Source organism: Salmo salar, chromosome ssa24, assembly GCF_905237065.1.
Source record: "Salmo salar chromosome ssa24, Ssal_v3.1, whole genome shotgun sequence".
Taxonomy (NCBI): domain Eukaryota; kingdom Metazoa; phylum Chordata; class Actinopteri; order Salmoniformes; family Salmonidae; genus Salmo; species Salmo salar.
The window spans coordinates 36,216,761-36,239,803 of NC_059465.1; the positions used below are offsets into that span (position 1 = coordinate 36,216,761).

Genomic DNA, 23,043 nt, shown 5'->3' on the forward strand with positions numbered 1-23,043 from the left:
TCTGAATCAGAAACGGATTTATTGTGCTTTGTAAAATAAAATAATATAAAAGTCTGACATATGTAATTGTTTTGTAGCACACAGTGCAGTCCAGTATGTTATCTTTGATTTGAGAGTCCATGATCATGATCTCTGGTTATGAAAGTTGGCGGAGATGCTCCTGTATCTCCCTGCAGATGTCATCAGTGCTCCTCCGAATATCAAGCAGCAACGCGTTCTCCTCTTCCGCCGGTGGTTCCAGAACATCAAACTGGGAGCGCAGGAGACCAGGCTGCATGAAATGTCCCCTCCGGGCCACCATCCTTGCATGGATCAGATCATATGTCCCGTACAGGAAGAGGAACCAGACGCCGGGCAGGCTGCACATGTGCAGGCTTGCTGTGTCCGAGCTGTAGGTCAGGGCCTCTGAGCCAAACAGCAGAACCTGCCTGTAAAGTCGCCTCAGAGCTGAACACACCATGATGGCATCGCCCCCTGAAGACCTCTCCCTGTTGAAGACAGACCCACAACTTCCAACATTATGAGATAACGACGACAAACCAGAAGTGCCCATACGGGAAAAAAATTGCAGTCAGAGTGCCGTATAACTGCTGTATGCTGCAGTATAACTGCAGTTAGAGTGCAGTATAACTGTAGTATATTGCAAATACTGCGTACAAAATAGCATTTTTTTACTGCAGTATTTTGCAGTTCAACTGCAGTACAACTCCAGTTCAACTGAAGTTATTCTGCAATTACTGCGTCAAAAGTACCACAGTCGAATGCAGTTACTGCAGTTTCAAAACGGCAATCTTCTTTTGTAAGGGTGGAATTTGCTGTGCAAAAGTCTGTATCATGATACACATTGTACATCTAACAACAATGTTATACAAACATTTAAGAACACTTAAAACATGTATAAAACAGTGATTACATGTGACTGGGGAGAGTTTTCATCAGATGGGTTAAAATGGACAATCTCCATGTTGAAAACAACTAGAGGGATCAGGAAGGAGTGTGTGACTAACTGGGAAAGTGAGAAGGCGGATTACTAGGAGAATCTGAGTCCGGAAGGGGAGCACATCTCTTTGAAGTCGTCACACAGATTTTAAGTGAGAGCTGTCACTTTCATCCCTCTCTCACTCCCTCTCTCCCTCCCTCTGTGCTTTATAACTCCCTCTCCCCATCTTCATCTCATCTTATTTTAAGAATGCATTTCTGATCTGGTGTTTTTTCTCGCACTCTTTCCATCCAGCTCTATCATATCAGCCTTTGCGATAGATTTGAGACTGTTCCATAAAAGAAAGAGATTGTGACTAACTGTTCCACTATGTGTATTTGCATATATAATAGGTGGTTATACATGTATAATGATGTGTACGTAGCCTATAATTACCTTTGAATGACATCATGCAGTTTCAGCAGCCAAGGCAGTCTGTCCTGATGAATTAGAAAAATCAGACACAGATGAGTCACAGGATTGTTTTCAGATCAAAATACTGAAACAGAATCAGAGTCCTGTGTTGTGATTTCCAGCCAACATAACAAGCCAGCTCTATCTCTAGTGGTCTCCCCATATCCCTGTCACTGACTGTCTCTGTCTCTCTCTACAGGGGGCATTGGCTCTGAGTATCAGCCAACAGGGCTACATAAGAGCCTTAGTGAACTCACTCATGCACATCATATTTACTTTCGACATCATAAATGATGGAACTTGATGAAAGAGCTCCCTTTGACACTAAGTGAAGGATGACACTAAGTGAAGGTTGAGTTATTCAAACACTGCGTAGAATAATCAGAGGCGTGATGATAGCCTAACAGAAGTGATGTGAGTGATTTGGTCACCTGGTCAGTCAGAGGCTCCCCGCGAGCCATTTTCTCAATATTTTCCCGTGGGTGAAAGTCATCTCCCTCGTGCAGCGGCCACCCGAGCTGAGAACAGAGACACAGGTGAGTGGAGTGCCAAACCAGACCTGGGTTCAAATACATGATTATTTAAGTATTTGTATTTTAAATACTTATTTTCTGTGTATTTTAGCTAGTATTTTCAAATACACTGGCCAAATCAACTACCGCTACTTATATTTGAAGTATCTGAATGCCTACTTGTGAAACCAAATACTCAAAGACTTGTTTTACTAATTGTAAAACCAAATACACAAAAATACTAATATAAAAATACTCACAAACCAAATACTCAAATACTTTTCCCCAAATACATTTCAAATACCCCTAAATACCCTGCCCTAACATTTTTACAAAAAGGCAAATGTTTATATACAATTCAAAGTAGGCCTATGTTTTCAATAACTAAAGTATTTAGGCATTTGGAGAAAGTGTGTATATTTCTATTTTCAAATACACAGCCCAAAACAACTACTTCAAATATAAGTAGTTGTAAATATATGCAAATACTTCCAAATACATTACAATATTCAACTACTTGTATTTTCAATCAATCATTGTTTAATTTATTTGTTCGAAATGTACTTAATAGCAATTGAAATACAGTAACCTAAATAGTATTTGAACCCTGGTCAGAAGAGACACAAGTGGGCGGAGTACGCTGAATCCCAGGTCAAAGTTTGAGAGCACCGTTCAATGTCTACCTTGTGTGACAGGAAGGCCCCTAGTGTTGTCCTGTGTGGGAGAGAAAAAACATTAAGGCTCGGACAGTAGCTACAGTGAGGCTAACCAGGCCAATATTACGATTCTCATAAACCGATAATACACATAACCTAAACAGACTGATTTCACTGCTATGATGCGCGGTTCCGCAGGGAAATAGTACATCCATACATAGGCCAGTCTAGGATATTCCAGAATGCGGCTCACTGTTGAGCGGATGTGAATGCGATATCTAGTAGGCTACTGTGTGCTTCCCAAACGATAAACTAAAACAGGGACACCTACTTTCCGCAGCCAGACACTCCCATTATAACATATATCATTTCGCTGGGTGTCAGTATGGCCTGATGCCCAGGCGAAGCCCAGACGCTCCAACGTAGATCATGTACAGGAAAACAGCTCTGCAGGTTGTTTTGGTATGGAGCGTAATGACGCAATACATGTCTTGCCTGCCGCCTGCCCCTTCATTTTAAAGCGACAGTACACGTTTCAAAACCAAATTGGACGCGGCGCATCATATGGCACAAATACATTAAATTAGTTTTCGATTTTTATGTGAATGACGAAAGAGGTGAAATCGTTTGAAATCAATGTCCAATATGGATGGACATGAAAATAGATCCAGTAGTCGTAATGTCGTGGGACAGGATCAAGTCCGTATGGATGGTCCAAGTTTAGCTACATGAGAGTATTGTTTCGATATAACCATTGCTGAACCATGTGGTTATTGACTCACCCCAGAGACCTATAGCCTAAGCAGTGGTGTGGTAACCATGCCATGGGTCACCTGAGGCGTCAGCCATGTTCATCGCAGCTGTGAATGATTCTAACACCATGCCAATTGTTATGTGCCAACTATAGGCTTAATCATTAGAGATTATTCTCATAAATATACTAGGCCTGTTACACCTCCTGTGAGTGATCTCATGGTGCACCTGTTTGATTATCTATTAGACAAAACTGTACCCAAAAGTGGCATATCGCGAAAGAGCGAATTGACAGAGGAGCGCGCATCTTGTTACTGACATCAGAGAGAGAGAGAGAGAGAGAGAGAGAGAAGGCAGACCGGTCCCTTCTTGCAGGCGACAGATGCAGCCTCTCCCACCTCGCCAGTCTCTTGCATCCATTCCTACGCTGAACGCGTCACTGCCAGTAAAAGCGTTTGTTTGATATGTGGAGCAGGCAAATCAGGGCAGAAGAATGAAAATGCTTCGGTTTCGTAGTCCAAGCCTCCGCTCTCTGGATCAAGAGATCCAGGTCACGATTCGGTTACTGGATGACTCGGAGATCTCGTGCTGCATCCAGGTAAAGGGCGACCATGCTCGCGCAGCCAGCATGCAATGATCTTTATTGTGATTGTTACGAACCGTGACATAATTGCGTCGGATGTTGACTTTCATGATCACATAATCGGGGTAAGATCATAGGCTATTTTTATTAATTCACTGGCTACATTAGAACATCTGGCTGTTTGTGGTTTCAAATCGCATATTTTAGTATAGGTGACAAAACACTGGTTAGCCGTTATTTTTCCTCACAAGGATTAATCTCCCCCCTCCAACGTTAGTAGTCTAGTCTTATTTAGCTGATAGCTATTCTAGCAACACATTAACGTACACTAACATTACACACTTTACACTACAATTGATCAGAAAATGTGTGACATATCTAAATAATAAATATATATATCGGCGTAGACCTATTATTATTACTGTTGCGTAATAATAATAACAACCACTACCCAGTAGTGAATTTCTCATATTGATTGCATAAATCAACTCTGTGAATTTATCCATTAAAAAGCGTCAAAGACAGTGAACACCGGTTTCCCAAAGGGGGGGGACCGGAGTTTATAGTTATCTGTCATTAAACTGTTGATGTTTGACCAGACTCACAACCATAACGCTGACCATGTCAAACTAAGAGTCTCTGTGTTCATGTACATCTACCCAATCAATGATTTACAACCACTCTTAAATGCTGTCAGAGTGTCTGTGTGTGTGTCTGTGTGTGTGTGTGTGTGTGTGTGTGTGTGTGTGTGTGTAAGAGAGAAACAGAGAGAGAGAGAGAAAAAGTGTGTGTGTGTGAGGAGAGAGAGAGAGAGATTGTGTGTGAGAGAGAGAGAGAAGGTGTGTGTGTGTGTGTGTGTGTGTGTGTGTGTGTGTGTGTGTGTGTGTGTGTGTGTGTGTGTGTGTGTGTGTGTGTGTGTGTGTGTGTGTGTGTCAGTGAGTGCACGGTTAGGAGGAAATGTCTGTGTTGTAGCTAAATGCATTTTTCAGTCGTTGTGTCTTAATGGGTTTCTGTTCCAGGGTGAATTCTTCTGCATATTTCATGAACTTCCGCCGAGTTCGTTCTGCTCCGACAACATTCTTTTTAATGTTAGAAGGCTTCTTCTCTGTTCTTTCTTCATATGTAGGTCATCAGAAGCCACAGATGTAAGACACAGACTGAAAATGTCATGGTGTGAGTGGGGGTTGGTTTCTGGAGCATTGCTGTGGAGTTGTGTTCCTCGGACAGATGTCACATTTGGAGTGACGTTGAAAACCGTGCTAGAGATGCCTTCACAACAGTACTTAGTGTAGGAAGTTACGATGTGAGAGGGAGAAATGTAATGCATTGCTTAATTTGAGTCAATAGCTTACTACTACAGTTTAAGCATAATTCTTATTGGTTGCCATGTAGTCCCACCCTCGATTGACAGCTCTCACAAGACGCTAAATTGATTTTTTTTAATGCTGAGTGTGTTTTCCAGTGCTGGTGTGGATTAGATTGGATGTGTTGAGTGTGTGGTGTTGAGCCTGGGGGTAAATGTGCTCACTGCTCTCGTGTTCAGTCTAAATGTAAAACCGAACCTGCTGAGGGAGACAAGCCCAAACAATCAATATTCCCTGACCTCCATCCTCCCTCCCCCTGAATCCACCTCTCCCTCACCTTCTCCTCTCCTCTTTCACCCTCTGTCTACTGTCAAGTGGCAGTTCCATCCTAGCCCTTATGAAGAGATGACCAAAAGTCCTTGGTCGTCATCCGTTTGAAAGTAGTTTTGTGTTCTACTGTTATGGCTGGGGATTTTTTGGCATGCACCAAAAAACTAAGCCATTTTTATGAAAAGCAAATGTTTGGCCAAAGATACATGGTTGGACATGTAAGGAATTGCGGAAGCCCATCAAAATGGAAATTGCCAGCATTTTGATTCTCTCTTTCTCTCTCTTTCACCCTCGCTCTCACTCTCTCGCTCGCTCTCTCCCCTCTCTCTGTCTTCTCAGACAGCCCATGTATAATTAAGGATGATCATTGTCCTTCATGAGGCCAACATTAGTCAGGTGTCACTGATACCCGACACTGTGTGTGTGTGTGTGTGTGTGTGTGTGTGTGTGTGTGTGTGTGTCTTCATAGTATTGTGATATCAGACCAGATGAGAGCCTTTTATAGCCTCCCCCGGATGAGTGTATTTCTGTCCATTATAAAGTCACCTTATCGATACATTACCGATACATTTCTATTTAAGAATCTGTAAACAGATAGGAGCAATCATCATATTTCAAAGGTCTGTGAGGAAAGGAGGGAGGTGTGTGTGTGTGTGTGTGTGTGTGTGTGTGTGTGTGTGTGTGTGTGTGTTTGAGGCAGTGCTGGTGTTTCAGTTAGTAGGCATTCTTTAGCGTGGGTTTAAAAATAGCAGCGTTTTCTATTCTTGTCTTCCACGGCGCACCTTTGATGTCTTTCCGAAGATGACTAAAGAAGAAAGAGATCAATCCTCCAGACTTCACCAAGTAATGGGGAGAATCAGACAGGAGCCAATAGACAAGTAATAGAGGAGGATGAGGGAACTGAGAGAAATATGAAGAGAGGAGGAGAGTAATGGGGAGGTGAGTCAGAGCGGTAACCAGGTGGTTAGATCTTTAATGAAGACTCAGAGAAGTAGCCAGGTGGTTGGATCTTTAATGAAGACTCAGAGAGGTAACCAGGTGGTTGGATCTTTAATGAAGATTCAGAGAAGTAGCCAGGTGGTTGGATCTTTAATGAAGATTCAGAGAAGTAGCCAGGTGGTTGGATCTTTAATGAAGACTCAGCGAAGTAGCCAGGTGGTTGGATCTTTAATGAAGACTCAGCGAAGTAGCCAGGTGGTTGGATCTTTAATGAAGACTCAGCGAAGTAGCCAGGTGGTTGGATCTTTAATGAAGACTCAGCGAAGTAGCCAGGTGGTTGGATCTTTAATGAAAGCTCAGCGAAGTAGCCAGGTGGTTGGAACTTTAATGAAGATTCAGAGAAATAGCCAGGTGGTTGGAACTTTAATAAAGACTCAGCGAAATAGCCAGGTGGTTGGATGTTGAATGAAGACTCAGAGAAGTAGCCAGGTGGTTAGAGGTTGAATGAAGTTTGAATCCAGAGATTGTGATAGTGTAACAATAGCAGTCATATGGTTCACACTGATGTAATAGATGTTACTGTCCATTTGTATGTTATTCATAATTACTAATGAGGGGGGGGGTTGTCAACCAAGCAGCATGACAGAAATAGTTTTCGAACTACCGGTAGTTTCTCTGAGAAGATATATAAAGCGATCTGTGCATTTGAACAACAGCATAAATACACCTATTTCACTTTTGCATGTCAAAAAATGAATTACCACTGCTGCACATGCTGCCACTGTTTTGAACAGATTAGAACGAGCAGCCAGCTCACGAAAGAACGAGTACAATAGGGAGAACGCAACAAGCATGCAGATGCAATAAGTGAAAAAAGTGTATCTAACTTATCCTGTTATGGACAGACGTTCCGCCAGCGGGACCCCTAGCCAACAGCCAATGGAATAGCAGGGCGCGAAATACAAAACAACAAAAATATCATAATTCAATTTTCTCAAACAATCAACTATTTTACACCATTTTAAAGATACCCTTCTCGTTTATCCAACCACATTGTCCGATTTCAAAAAGCCTTTACGGCGAAGGCATAACATTAGATTATGTTAGGACATCAACTTGACAAGAAAAACCACACAGCCACACAGCCATGCAAGGAGAGGCATCACAAAAAACAGAAATACAGCAAAAATGAATCACTAACCTTTGACGATCTTCATCAGATGACACTCCCAGGACTCAATGTTACACAATACATGTATGTTTTGTTCGATAAAGTTCATATTTATATCCAAAAAACCCATTTTACATTGGCGTGTAATGTTCAGAAAATGTATTGCCTCCAAAACTTCCGGTGAATGAGCACATCAATTTACAAAAATACTCATCATAAACGTTGATAAACTTTACAACAGTTATTGAAAGAATTATAGATGCACTTCTCCTTAATGCAACCGCTGTGTCAGATTTCAAAATAGCTTTACGGCGAAAGCACATTGTTCAATATTCTAAGTACAGAGCTCAGCCATCAAAGCAAGCTATACAGTTACCCACCAAGTTCTGGAGTCAACTAAACTCAGAAATAGTATTATAAATCTTCACTTACCTTTGCTGATCTTCGTCGGAATGCAGTACCCGGACTCCCACTTCCACAAGAAATGTTTGTTTTGTGCGATAAACTCCATATTTATGTCAAAATACCTCCTTTTGTTCGCGCGCTCAGATCACTATCCAAAGGCAAAATGCGCGAGCGCAAAACCAGAGACGAAAAGTCAAAAAGTTCCATTACCGTTCGTAGAAACATGTCAAATGATGTTTACAATCAATCCTTAGCGTCTTTTTAACATAAATATTAGATAATATTCCAACCGGACAATAGCGTATTCATTACAGAGGAAAAAGAAGGAACGGCGCGCCTGTGTGCCTGCGCAGTAAACAACTCCTTGTCCTCAGGCAGTCCACTGATTGAATGGTCTCTTATTCTCTCCCCAGTAACAGTAGAAGCATGAAACAAGGTTCTAAAGACTGTTTACATCTAGTGGAAGCCTTAGGAAGTGCAACATGACCCCACAGACACTGTAGTTTGGATAGGGATTCAATTGAAAAACTACAACCCTCAGATTTCCCACTTCCTGGTTGGATTTCACAGACATCATTCAAACAGTTTTAGAAACTTCAGAGTGTTTTCTATCCAAATCTACTAATAATATGCAAATATTTGACTCTGGGCCCGAGTAGCAGGCAGTTAGTTTACTCTGGGCACGCTTTTCATCCGAACATGAAAATACTGCCCCCTATCCCTAACAGGTTGTCACAAAGCATGATATGCTAACCAGTTAACTTCATTCTGAAATAACTTTATTTTCGAGTTAGTCAGACTTTAGTTTAGATATACTTGATATTGGTATGGGAGCTAACTAGTGGGCAAGCTACCAGCTAGCTATAGCTGCTTATCAAAGGTAGATAACTGGTTAATTTTACCAAACAATTTCTCTATGTTTCTCAAAATTACTGTAGCTGGTTGATTAGTTTTGATCATGCTTTGTGATACACCAGGTTTTATGCTGTTTTAGTCCACACAGCATGTCGTCCTGTCACCCACAGTAGAACATGATGAACACTGGATCAGCGATGAGAAGGTTCTAGCTAGTGTATCCCTCTGACCTTCGACTCTTGTTCCGGATTATCAGGTCCCAGGCTCCCATGGCTGTTATCATGATTAAGTTCATTACAATTTGCTTTTTGCTTTAGCGCCATCTGTACCTGATAGAGCAGATCTAGTCTCTTGCCTAGTTAAATAAAAGTTACATTTAAAAATATATTTTAAAAATCTAGTCTCCTGTGTGGGAGTAAGCCGTCTGGAACGAGAGACTCATTGAGAGGGAGACTAGAGCTGACACAGACGTTCTGACTGGACACACATTTGAGTCCCCCAAGATGGTCCATTTACTTTGTCCTATAAAATTGTATGCTATGGAATCCTGCTATTTCATTGAGGCAGTTCCCCCTCATAGCAAATAGCTGGCAAAATAATCCAACTAATGTTCTCACGGCCTATGTCCGCGGCGCTGCTGCTGCTGCTAGCAGAGTCACTGAGGGGCAGAATAGTAACTGAACAGCTTGTTTTGAACATTATATTTTAGAAATAGGAAAATGTACACACTTACCACACTTTTATGAGCATTTAAAACACATATCTATGAATTTTACCATATATTCAGTACCAGTCAAAAGTAGTAAAAATAAAGAAAAACCCTGGAATGAGTAGGTGTGTCCTATCTTTTGACTGGTACTGTATATAAAAAAATCACAAGTGGGGCGCTGCCCCTAAATCCCTAATGGGCAGGCTGCCGCTGACACACATACACACACACACACACACACACGCGTACACACACACACACACACACACACACACACGCGTTCTGAGATGTTCCCTGGAACACTTATGGGGCTTTCAGCCCAATTAGCCTCTGTCTCTTTCGTAATGGACACCCATTCACCAACAGGGCATCAGTGGCAGGAAGTGTGTGTGTGTGTGTGTGTGTGTGTGTGTGTGTGTGTGTGTGTGTGTGTGTGTGTGTGTGTGTGTGTGTGTGTGTGTGTGTAATAACCCACCTTAGTCTTAAAGCTTTATTGCATCTAAATTCAGAAATGTTCTCTGATTCCATGTTTTTGTTTTTGGCTCAATATAGCCACAACAGCAATGTTATGAAATACATATTATAATACATATTATAATGCATGATATTGTATATAAACACAAATAATCAAGCTGAAGGTCACCAGATCAATTTGTTAAACCTGGGTCTGACCTTGTATGTGGCCATTGATCCTTTATCCTTCCCATTGCACCACAAGTCTGTATATACAGTATTATAAACTGGGTGGTTCGAGCCCTGAATGCTGATTGGAGGACATCCAGCCAATTTGACACAATTGTGGGAAGCACTGGAGTCAATATGGGCCAGCATCCCTGTGGAATGCTTTTGACACCTTGTAGAGTCCATGCCCAAACTAATTTAAGATGTTCTGAGGGGTGGGGGTGTTCCTAATAGTTGGTATACTCAGTGTATATACACAGATGTTTGGATGTGTGTGTGGCAGTGTGTGTGACCCCTCTTCTCTCATATACTGTAAACATCCCTATAGCCTGGAGTCTGAAGTGCTAGATGTTAGATAAATGGTTAAAGTGACGGCAACAAACACACATACATACATTTACATTTACATTTACAGGATCTGAGTGGCTACAGAACTGTCCGGGACCGTTGCAGGTGGGAGGAGAGGACGCGAGTGTGTGAGCGTGTGTGTATATGTGTGTGAGAGAGAGAGAGAGTGTGTGCATGTGTTATGGACGTCATGCTGCTTGCTTAGCGAGTACCACTTCCACTCAATTCGGCTCATACCTGGCTGCAAACTCGGGACCTCTGCTTTGCTAACACACGTGACAGCCCTTCCTGATAACTTTCCAACTGGCTAAGCAACCAAAAAGGATCCAATTGGATGGCTCCATCTGCAGAATTTCAAGCTAACTGTGGAGTGAGCTTACGGTACGTTCTGAACTCTGTTACACGTGAGTAGCAATTCCAGGGCTTGTTTTCCTTCTCCTCTCCCCACCACCACCACCCTCCCCCTTCTTCTCCCCACCACCACCACCACCACCCTCCCCCTTCCTCTCCCCACCACCACCACCACCACTCCCCCTTCCTCTCCCCACCACCCCCTACCCCTTCCTCTCCCCACCACCCCCACCCTCCCTTTCCTCTCCCCACCACCACCACCCTCCCCTTCCTCTCCCCACCACCACCACCACCACCCTCCCCTTCCTCTCCCCACCACCACCCTCCCCCTTCCTCTCCCCACCACCACCACTCCCCCTTCCTCTCCCCACCACCCCCCTCCCCCTTCCTCTCCCCACCACCACCACCCTCCCCTTCCTCTCCCCACCACCACCACCCTCCCTTTCCTCTCCCCACCACCACCACACCCCTTCCTCTCCCCACCACCCTCCTCCCCCTTCCTCTCCCTACCACCACCACCCTCCCCTTCCTCTCCCCACCACCACCACCCTCCCTTTCCTCTCCCCACCACCACCACCCTCCCTTTCCTCTCCCCACCACCACCCTCCCTTTCCTCTCCCCACCACCACCCTCCTCAACCACACCTTTGTTTCATCATAAAACTGGAGAGCAACATCTGTCCAGTGAAGTCCACAAAACAAATTGAATGTAACAAACAGCTACATAAACTACAGCATGGTCAAGAAAGGTAATGTTTCCAACATTTTCAGAACTATTGATTGTGTGGGTGCAAGTAGGAATAAGTAGAAAAAACATGTTGGCTCACCCTTGTCGTGTCTTTACTATCCTTAAATGCGACTAAATTGTATGACCAGCTATTTTATCAAATCGATTACCTAACGTTTAATTGATTACGTGATTGAATAAAACCATGCAACAATTAAACCATTAATAGCCTGGGGCACCACGGAAGCATTAATTTATATAGAGCGGTTATCTCCCGAATCCACTCTCTTTAAGATCTGAAGATCTTTTATACAGGGATGTAAACGAGTCACCTTTCAGTGAAATTCGCCGTTTTGAATCCAAAATAGGTGACCTACGTGATTCGTGTAGATCCGAAGAGAAAAGTTTGGATGGGGGGGGCTTTGGATGACTACTGGCTGTATGCGAACTAGTGATACGCGTTTGGGGCAATACTGTCTTTATTCACGGCTCAGCCAATCGTTCACATAACAGAATGCAGCACGCGACTGAAAAGAGAAGATATTGGCTAGTTACAACATCAGCGCTCGCTCTGGAAAGACAGCAGGAGAGTTGAAAGGCAGTTTACCAGTTAACTTACAGCAGTGCGTCCCATGAACAATAACTAAGAGGTAGGTGAGAAGCCTGACCATGGAGACGGGGGTGAGAAGGTGATGAAGTGTACTTCATGAGCTGTAACCGAAAAACAACTGTCATTTGGAAAGTTTGAAGTGAGGGAGAAAGTGGTGGAACAAGTATTGTTAGCATTGTTAAGTATCTTTCTAGCGGGATCGAATGATCCGTTTGCTAGCCAGAGAAACTTTACTGATCAAATAATTGAGTTCATGGTGTGAAAATGATCTGGTTAATAAAGTCAGACAGTACAACATCAGATGAGCTAACGTTAGTAACCTAACCAATTCGCTATTATTTTAACTGGTAACCTGATACGACTCCTTGCCGTTCCTCAAGTTATAACGTGTTAGTTGCTTACTGGACCCTGGCAACCTGTGTGAAATGTTAATTAGTTAACGAACAAACTACCATCTGTGAACTAATGTTTTCCCTTTACAGTAGTATGTGGTTAATTTTCAGAATGAGAGAATTGGGTGAAAATGAAACGTTGCTTGCTAAACAAGTGTAGCTGGAGCTGGGCCCGGCTTAAGCTGGATGCCACTAGGTGAAAGGAACACCACACACTTTCTCTATTTCTCTCTCAGTTTTTAAATACAGTGGATAAAAATTGTTATGCCAGGTGTACTCTCTGCATGAAAAAGATCAATTATGCCAACAAAGGGTACCATGCTCTGCTGGCACATTGTAGAACAGATGTCCACAGGCAGAAAGTGTACAATGCAGTGTAACCCAAATATATTTATTTTGTTGTGTTGAACTTGACAGTAAAACGTGTGTGAGTGAGGGGGGATTATTACATTTTTTCTCAGTGAACATCATTTTTTGTAGCCTTGTGCACTTGATCGATGTCGACAATAGTGGCCACTATAATAGAGCAGAAATTAGAATGCCTTTTGTTTCATTCTATTTAAGATGTTTTTTCCCAAGTGCAATATTTAGATGTGTGTGTGTGGTCACAAGCATTCTATTGTAAAGGCTGTCATGGCTAACTGCAATATTAGTGTATTGTTTTTTCTCAAGGCTTGAGTGTCATTTGCAGTAAAGTCTAGGCAACAAATCGCATTGGATTGCTTTCTTTATATTTGTTTAGCTGTGAGTTAGGTTCACATTAAGCACTTGTTATTTTAGACACAGAGACTGATCATGTAGATCAAATTCTTTGTTGTTTAATTAGTTAAAACCTGCATTTCCCCCTAGCAGGGATTTGTTTTTACATGTTTCAGTGCAAAAAAAAAGTGTCACCATTTTGGTCCCACACCAGTTTGCATCCCATGTTTATATCAATAGCAGTCAATTATTAATCGTCACCTTCTATCAGTCTCATCTGAACATCATACAATTATTGGTTATCTGCATCAACCCTAGCATAAATTATGAATCAGCAATATACCAATTGGCTTAATTATTTATTTACTAACTAACTAAACAATCACAGAAATACATAACAAACAAACAGAAGATATTTGGTTACTAACAATGATGGAAAAGTCCCTAGTGGGCTAAGCCGATATGACGGCTTGGTAGACAAAGGGAAGGGGGTGTGGACTGAGAAAGAGCGGGAAAGACAACATGGATTCATTACACACAATCTATAATTATATTAATTGAAATGCTAATCCTTTTCCCATGAATGGTCCCTCATTCAAAAATAAATTGCAATTTATATTTATGCCCGTATGTCGTTGTTGTGTTCTCTGTTGGAATCCTGTGTGGATGGGCAACGATGTCCGGATTAGGATCACCATTCCGGACCCATCATCTGGTCGTCCAGACTGGAAGATCTGGGCAGTAACTTAGGCAGATGTTAACAACGCACACACACTCACAAAATATAGAATTACATTTCTTCCCAAATGAGCAGCGTTGTTGCACTAAGTGATGGTTGTATGGGGAACTTGTTTATGGCTCTATCACTTCCTAAGTGTTATTAAAGGAAATTAAATGAAAAGGAATGAAAGCATAAACAAAAGATATACAAAATATAGTTATCACACCTTAATCATCTAATTGGACTCTATTCTACATATGTTCAAAATCTTGGCAAAATGACCCTATCATGGCATTGTCTAATGTCATCTCTAGGGCATTCCTAATTTGTGGTGTGTTGCTTAAGGCCCTATCCTAAATTGATAACTACATGATAAGTCTACAGCTGCAAGGGACCAGCCTCGGGCTGTCTACAGGGATGACCTATGGACCTCTGTGGAGAAACTGGTGAGTACTGTAGTTGTAGAGTCAAAAAGGCCTAAGAGTACATTTTCAACTTTCTAAGGCTGGTATTTTGTTCCTTAGTGATCCGAGCATAAATCCTCATTAAATGTTCCGTTGTACGTGTGCATGTATGCTTACATAAGTGCACATGCCGAGGGAAAGAACCAAGTATCCTGGTAGGTTACAACTTGTTCAGAATGAGTCTGACATCATCAGATCATTTCCAGGTCGATGCCTGGAGGTCAGTAAGAATTGATGTTGACCTCAAGACGTGTTAAGGGGACCTGTGTAGTTTTACTACACGTCACTGTGTCTTACACCATTGTAGCGGTGATAGGTATGAAGGAGTCTATTTCATAACTGTTATCCACGGAGGAGCTAACCTCACGACGGAAGTACTCTCTAAGCACTGAACCAGTTGTACGCGTTGTGATCATGGTTCATGACTTCTAATAAGTTTCCTCCTGAATGGAGGGTTCTATTTATTAGTGACATGTGTGTTGACCATAAGAAGTGTTCTGGAGAGTCCCTTACACGTGTTGCAATCTGAGTGACTACTAACTCCTCTGTCGCTGTTATCAATAGCAATTTGACTTGTGAGGTCTCTAATCCTCTTACTGAGTGTTGCTGGACTGACTGTGGTATTGGTACTGGTACTCAAGGGGACCAGTTGTCCTACCGATTTATTCTGAAATATTATCTACCGGAACACATGATTAGAGCACTTTACTAGTTGTATTGTAGTTGAAACTACACATGGCAAGGCATTACTATTTTTGCCATTTGTTTCAGAGGTGGAAGTCAACTGGACTTCTTTTACGACCAGTGTGGTAGACCTCAGTAATATCTTAGATGTGTTCTAAGATTATCCCCGTCGAGGGGCCTGTCTGCTCATCACTGTTCTCATAGGGGAGTTTACAACTAGATGTGTTTTCTGCTCTGGTGGCCTCGTACGGTGTAGCATGTAGTCTCGACCCCCCCCCCCATGTACGAGTTGTCATTGACCGATTTGTTATGAGAATGGCTGTAACCTTTCAACCAAATCTTCTGGTGTTTGTCCTTCAAAACACTCAGTGGCTGTCGAGACCTGTCAGTCACCACAGCGTCCGCATGTGGCAACCTCTTCAGTACCTGCGAACTGAGACGAGGATATCTCTCTGTGATATCGCAAAGTGTTTCACCAGTGGGAGTCATCAGGTCAGTTGCTGGACTGACGCCATTGGTGCCATTGTAAGGGGTGACAGTCCACCACAAAGCAGAAGATCTATCATCGGAATCAGAGTACGCTCTTCCCATTAATGATTTTCTTGCTGAGACGGCGGCAGTGCTAGCGGAAGTGTCCGAATGGCAAGGGAAGTTTATCTCAACTACAGTATTGCACGACTTCAAGGAGGAGGGAAGTTGCTCATTCACAGAGACTGCTGGCTCGAAATCATGAAAATAATGGTCAATCAGGTTTGCTGATGGAATGTGTCGAGATATCGTAATATCTCCTTGGATCGGATTCCGCACCAAGAGGTTTTGAAACGTCTTTTTCCCAAGGGGTACTTTCGACAGATACCCCTCGTGAATGACTGCGTTGAAGCTAGTGTTAGGGGTAGACAGTGTGGTCAGTGGAGAAGGCACTGTGGCCTGTGACCATACATGGTTGGTTTTCCAATCCATCTGTGGGAGTAACCGATTTATCAAGTCTGCTCCAAGTAGCAGGGGTACAGTTTTGAGGCTGGTAACATACACAGGGTGAACGAGCGATACATCCTGGAAGTGTAGTTTCAGCATGACTCTCAATGTGAGAGGCGAGGTAGTCTGAGTGAAGCCTCGAAGTGTAGTGTCGCGTCGTTCCACTTTTAACCAACGTGTAGTTGGCTTCAAAGCCCTTTTGAGATCATCAAACAATGTTTGAGAGATGAGCGATATTGTTGCGCCTGACTCAATAAGCGCATGTTAAGCAGTCCTCCAGGACTGTTCCCAGGTATGGCCGTTTAGATTCGCATTTAGTGGACATATTCCCCACAAAGTGGAGTGGTCGTTCGCAATGACGTGATGTGCCATTTCTGTTCAAGGTGAAAGCAGATCGACTTTTCGGATTTTGAGTGGGCTTGGCTTTAACGAAGCGTTTGACCTTTTTCTTCGCAACCTTTGTATCAGAGTCTATAGACAAAGCCTGGGGGCTTGTTTATTGATCAAGCGGGCCCTGGATAGGGTCTCGAGTGAGAGTGGGAGAAATTTGAATTGTAATGTCCTTGCTAAGGGGGTTAATTCCTGTGGACCTGATGTCCGATAATTCCCGTCTAGTCCTTGTGACATATCTTTTACCCTTTTCTCAAATTTTTCTCGCTTTAGTTCTTCAGGTAATGGGACTTCTAGAGAACATTGGGGATGGCTTCATCCTGTGGGGAAATTGGGGCCTAAAGGTCAAGAGGAGAAGGCAAGCTTTGGCAGTGTTGGCGAAGAGGCGCCATATTACTCAGTGCCGAATGGCCAAGAGGAGAAGACTGAGGGACACCTGAGGCAGGCAAAGTCTGAAACCTTCACTTCTTTGAGTACCGGACTCCGGTTGCTTGGTTGGGTAGTTCTGGAATTCCACCAGATTGTATCTAAGGGTGGTATTCTGCTGCATTGCAGAGTCCACTTGAGCGCTTAGAGTACTGATTTTGGACACGTGAGTGTCGCACTTATCTATCATTGTTTGCAGATAGAGGTCTTGAGTACGGAGCAAGAGATTCAGTGATGAGATTTCCTCCCTTAGAAATCAATATTTCCATCTTCATCACCTGAGTTCTCTCATCATTCATTTGGTCAGCAACTTCAATGAGTTCTGCTGACCTGTCATCCAACTTAGTCATTGTGTTCATTCACTGATCTTCTTTGGTCTGCAGCATGTTGAGTAGAACATTGTTACTTTGAGTAACGTTCAACAAAACTGCATGCATGTTATCAAGTTGAGCGCTCCTGTTTGTAGATAACACTTCAGATTTATCTAGTTTGGCGTGGACATCATCATATTTAGTTTTGGCAAAATAAATTGAGTTGTTCCTGTAGAATGTGATTTTGTTCCTGTAGAACCTGTTGTTCCTGTAGAACCTGAAAAGTTATGTTAGACAATTTAACTTATTCAATTGAATGAGACGATGATATCCAATTAATTGAGATTGTCTAGATTATCATAAGTGTAACAAGTAGAGCAAATGTTATGGTACATTCACCACTAGGTCTCATTTTGTCTCATTTTAGGAAACCAATCAATTTGGATATTATTTCAAAGATCAACTTGTAAAGGTAAATCTGGCAATTTTACTTAAAACCTCTTCAGCGTCTCATCCCGTCAGCGGGATCAAAATCCAGCGAAAAATCATATCGCCAATTAGCATAAAAAAAATCATAATAAAAAAAAAAATATATATATATATATATATATATATATATCTTTTTTTTATAGATACACCTCTCCTGAATCGACCCACGTCGTCCGATTTCAAAAAGGTTTTACAGGAAAAGCAAATCATTAGATTATGTTAGATGAGTCCATCGTAAAAAGCAACAACAGAGCCATTTTCCGACCAACCACTTGCATCACATATAACCAAAAAACAGCTAAATGCAGCACTAACCTTTTACAAACTTCATCAGATGACACACCTAGGACATCATGTTATACAATGCATGCATTCTTTTGTTCAATAAAGGTCATATTTATATATAAAAACAGCATTTTACATCGGCGTCTGACGTTGACTAAATAATTTCCCCTCAAATGCGTCCCGGTAAACAATGCTACAATTCCCTAAATTACTATCCGATAACGATTTTTTTAATTTATATTGTCAATCTAACATTTATAGATGAATATCTCTTGAGAACACCTGTCATACCAGATTTTAAATTAACTTTACTGGGTAATCACACTTTGCGATAAAAGGAGATGCGATACTCAGAAAATGAGCTAATATACAGAGCTCGGCGCCATCTTGGAACAATCGCATGTCACATCTCATCTTGTATAATATTGTCAATAATCGCCTACCTTTAGTTGTCTTCATCAGAAAGCATCCCAGGTCCACAACAGATGTATTTTCGGTCGAAAAAGTCCATACTTCACGTTCCATTAGCCTGCTGTTGGTAGCGCGTCCTAGGGCTCTCTCCAAGCGCAGGGCTGAAGTTCCGGATAAAATGAGATTCTCCCGCCTGTAGGTTCGTTCAAACATGTCAAACGTTGTAAAACATTAATCTTCAGGGCCTGTAACACCAAGAGAGCCAATAAGATTCGAGGGGGATGATTTCATTGCCTTTAAAACCGTTTCCAAAGGTGGGGGTAGACATGGCCGCCGGCGTCATAATGGTGATGGCCCATCTCCTGTGACCAATTTCCAATGACTCTCATTCACTGAGTTTCGACTGTATAAGGCTCAAACCACTGTGAAAAGACTGGCGACATCTAGTGGAAGCAATAGGAAGTGCTCACTGAACCATGGTTAACGGTGTGATTTATAGGGAAAGATGAGAAGTCGAGTCCACAATTCTGAATTCCACTTCCTGTTTCAATCGGTCTCGGGGTTTTGACTGCCATTTGAGTTCTGTTATACTCACAGACACCATTCAAACAGTTTTAGAAACTTTAGGGTGTTTTCTATCCATATATAATAAGTATATGCATGCCCTAGCTTCTGAGTTTGATTAGTAGGCCGTTGAAAATGGGAACGATTTTTTTTCAAAATGCGCTGTGGCGCCCCCTATCCTAGGGTATCCTCAAGAATTAATAGTTAAATTGAATGAGACATCGATATCCAATCAATTGCGAGTGGCTGGATATCATAAGTAACCACTTGTTAAACGTGATCCACTTTTGGGTGTCACCTAATTATTTTTTAAGAAATGTACTGGCGATTCTTCACCACCAGGGGTCACTGTTCGCACAAAGCTGAACTCGAACGGGAGTACAATGGCGGAACTCTTCCGTCGCCCAAAACGGAAGAGTTTAGCAGTGACACAGGAAAACAAAATGGCTGCTATTCCTTCGTTAGCTGTAGCATCTTGTGCCAACTAGCTATTCTTATACTGTTCCCACAGAACAAAGGATTCCATACAACATGGAAAGGGGGTTTACTAGTGACATCTCACGTTAACCTCTTACATCTAGACGTTCCGCTAGCGGAACACCTGCTCCAATATCCAATGATGGGCGTGGCGCGAATTACAAATTCCTCAAAAATACAAAAACTTCAATTTTTCAAACATATGACTATTTTACAGCATTTTAAAGACAAGACTCTCCTTTATCTAACCACACTGTCCGATTTCAAAAAGGCTTTACAGCGAAAGCAAAACATTAGATTATGTCAGCAGAGTACCCAGCCAGAAATAATCAGACACCCATTTTTCAAGATATCATATAATGTCACAAAAAACAAAACCACAGCTAAATGCAGCACTAACCTTTGATGATCTTCATCAGATGACAACCCTAGGACATTATGTTATACAATACATGCATGTTTTGTTCAATCAAGTTCATATTTATATCAAAAACCAGCTTTTTACATTAGCATGTGACGTTCAGAACTAGCATTCCCACCGAACACTTCCGGTGAGTTCACAAAAAACATAACAATTATTTTAAGAATTATAGATACAGAACTCCTTTGTGCAATCGAGGTGTCCGATTTTAAAATAGCTTTTCGGTGAAAGCACATTTTGCAATATTCTGAGTAGATAGCCCAGCCATCACGGCTAGCTATTTAGACACCCACCAAGTTTAGCCCTGACCAAACTCCGATTTACTATTAGAAAAGTTTGATTACCTTTTGTTGTCTTCGACAGAATGCACTCCCAGGACTGCTACTTCAATAACAAATGTTGGTTTGGTTCAAAATAATCCATTGTTATATCCAAATAGCGGCGTTTTGTTCGTGCGTTCAAGACACTATCCGAAGTGTAAATAAGGGTCACGCGCATGACGCATTTCGTGACAAAAAAATTCTAAATATTCCATTACGTACTTCGAAGCATGTCAACCGCTGTTTAAAATCAATTTTTATGCCATTTTTCTCGTAAAAAAACGATAATATTCCGACCGGGAGTGGTGGTTTTCGTTCAATGATAAAACATGGAGTCCACTCGTGCACGAGCCTGAGTTTCACAGTACTGTGACCAGCCACTATCCAAACGCGCTACTTTTTTTCAGCCAGAGCCTGCAAAGCCACGATTCAGCTTTTTGCCGCCTTCTGAGAGCCCATGGGAGCCGTAGGAAATGTCACGTAACAGCAGAAATCCCCTGTAATGGATAGAGATAATCAAGAAGGCCAAGAAATTGTCAGACAGGGCACTTCCTGCATGGAATCTTCTCAGGTTTTGGCCTGCCAAATGAGTTCTGTTATACTCACAGACACCATTCAAACAGTTTTAGAAACTTTGGAGTGTTTTCTATCCAAAGCTAATAATTATATGCATATTCTAGTTTCTGGGCAGGAGTAATAATCAGATTAAATCGGGTACGTTTTTTATCCGGCCGTGAAAATACTGCCCCCTAGCCATAACAGGTTAACCCATTCGGCATACTCTTTGCTAGCATTATATTACCGACACACGTGGTACATAAAAACAGATACACCTGTGGCCTACCCACGCTGGCTCAGCGTGATAGGCGGACAGATAACACTTCGGCTCGGTCACCAAACAGATCTATCTTCAAATTTCTAACATTACTGGATCTATGCCCTTGCTCTAGAAATTAATATTGACCGACAGAATTTGTACCGTTTGGCCAAATGGACTAAATCTGGAATTTAACAACTCATAAGACACTCTGACGTCATCTGATACGCAACACCGGGACAACTATGAGCAACACACACACCACACGGCTCTAATTGTATCTAACGCAGTCTGTTTGTACAGTAATCTGTTTGCACAATTAATGTATATACTTAATTCAAAATAAATGCCTCATCCTATTTTAGATGCCTCACACGGGGCACCATATGCCGTGTCTTTACCAACCTTAAATGTGACAAAATGATATTACCTGCTAGTTTATCAAATCGATTACCTAACGTTTAATTGATTACGTGATTGAATTAAACCATGCAACAATCAAACCATTAACATCCAGGGGCACCACAGAAGCATTCATTTATATAGAGCGGTTATCTCCCGAATCCACTCTCTTAAAGATCTGAAGATCTTTTATATCAACAGCAGTCAAATATTAATTGTGACCTGCTATCAATCTCATCTGAACGTCGTAAAATTCTTTGTTATCTGCACGAACCCTAGCATAAATTATGAATACAAATTGGCTTAGTAAATAAATAATTAACTAACTAAACAATCACAGAAATACATAACAAACAAACAGTAGATATTGGTTACTAACAATGATGGAAAAGTCCCTAGTGGGCTAAGCCGATATGACGGCTTGGTAGACAAAGGGAAGGGGGTGTGGACTGAGAAAGAGCGAGAAAGACAACATGGATTCATTACACACAGTCTATGTTGTGTATTGATATTCTAGTTTTTGTCCCTTTAGGGCACCTGTAACCCCCCCTTGCTTACCTACGTTGAAATGCTTGGAACGTTCTTCCTGTGAAACGCATTAAACAATGCCCACGTTAATTTCTACTCCCGTCTCATGTCCTGTCCTTATATTAGTTATATAAGTAATACAGTGTGCTATACAACAAAACTGGCGACGAGGAAGAAACGTTCTCACGTTTGTACTCATCATCTTCGGCAGAAAGTCTGAGTTAAATTTGTTTTTTTTCTGCTGTAGAAAGATGCAAACAAAACGTGGAGCTAGCCAGTCGAGTGATGCTAGCTAGCCTTTGATGTCACGGCAACGAGAGCCTCGAGGGATAGGAAGAGTTTCGCTGCGGGAGAAAGTGAAGTCATTGTGAGTTTAAAAAAAAAAAAAAAAGGGGTCTGGGTGTAAGGGACCGTCTGAAAAGTGAGAGAAAGAAAAATAAATCGAAAATGTCTGCATTGATTGGAAATATAGGAACATTTGATGAATCTGTGGAACAATGGAGTCCTTACACAGAACATTTTGAGTACTTTGTGTTGGGAAATGGAATTAAAGCAGAAGTCGTTGTGCCAACATTTTTGACTGTTATGGGAGGAAAAACATTCAATCTACTGCGCAGCCTAGTAACGCCTGAAAAACAATTGTGGCTACCTTAAAAGGACATTATTCTCCCAAACCACTGATAATTGCAGAGAGATTCCGGTTTCATAAGAGAAATCAAGAGGAGGGGGAATCAATCTCACAGTTTGTGGCTGTATTAAAACAGTTATCTGAACAATGTGAATTTGGGCGATCAATGAGTGACACTATATGTGATAGGTTAGTGTGTGGCATGCGCAGCGAGGCAATTCAGAAACGCCTTTTGACTGAGAGTAACTTAACATTGCAAAGAGCAATAGAAGTGAGTACATCAATGGAAATGGCAAATAAAGACGCACAAAAG

The 23,043-nt window shown here is 41.9% G+C and overlaps 2 protein-coding genes across 4 annotated transcripts in view; one reads left to right on the top strand and one right to left on the bottom strand.

Moving 5' to 3' along the window:
- Positions 1-3,334, bottom strand: LOC106585860 (IDNK gluconokinase). Of its 2 annotated transcripts, none has more exons than XM_045706850.1 (5): positions 2,893-3,334; positions 2,589-2,619; positions 1,825-1,911; positions 1,376-1,419; positions 1-509 (listed from the first exon to the last, which is right to left on the bottom strand). In XM_045706850.1, exons 1-5 carry the CDS (start codon positions 2,928-2,930, stop codon positions 137-139), a joined length of 573 nt encoding a protein of 190 aa, XP_045562806.1. In that variant the 5' UTR covers positions 2,931-3,334; the 3' UTR covers positions 1-136. The 2 variants fall into 2 exon arrangements, with proteins under 2 accessions (XP_045562806.1, XP_014028045.1); XM_014172570.2 differs by having other exon boundaries at positions 1-488; positions 2,893-3,051.
- A 179-nt stretch (positions 3,335-3,513) lies between these two features.
- frmd3 (FERM domain containing 3) overlaps positions 3,514-23,043 on the top strand; it is an 85,619-nt gene continuing 66,089 nt past the window's right edge. Inside the window, exon 1 of one of the 2 annotated variants that reach the window (XM_014172571.2) lies at positions 3,514-3,912. In XM_014172571.2, the coding sequence (XP_014028046.1) occupies positions 3,808-3,912 (105 nt within the window). In that variant the 5' untranslated portion in view covers positions 3,514-3,807. The remainder of the gene's footprint in view (positions 3,913-23,043) is intronic. The other variant, XM_014172574.2, reaches the window with a different exon arrangement.

Coding starts and splice junctions, on each gene's coding strand:
- LOC106585860 (XM_045706850.1), bottom strand. CDS start 2,930: ATGATATATGTTATAATGGGAGTGTCTGGCTGCGGAAA. Junction 1,912..2,588: donor GGGCCTTCCTGTCACACAAG/GTAGACATTGAA, acceptor CTCTGTTCTCAG/CTCGGGTGGCCGCTGCACGA. Junction 1,420..1,824: donor GGGAGCCTCTGACTGACCAG/GTGACCAAATCA, acceptor CTAATTCATCAG/GACAGACTGCCTTGGCTGCT.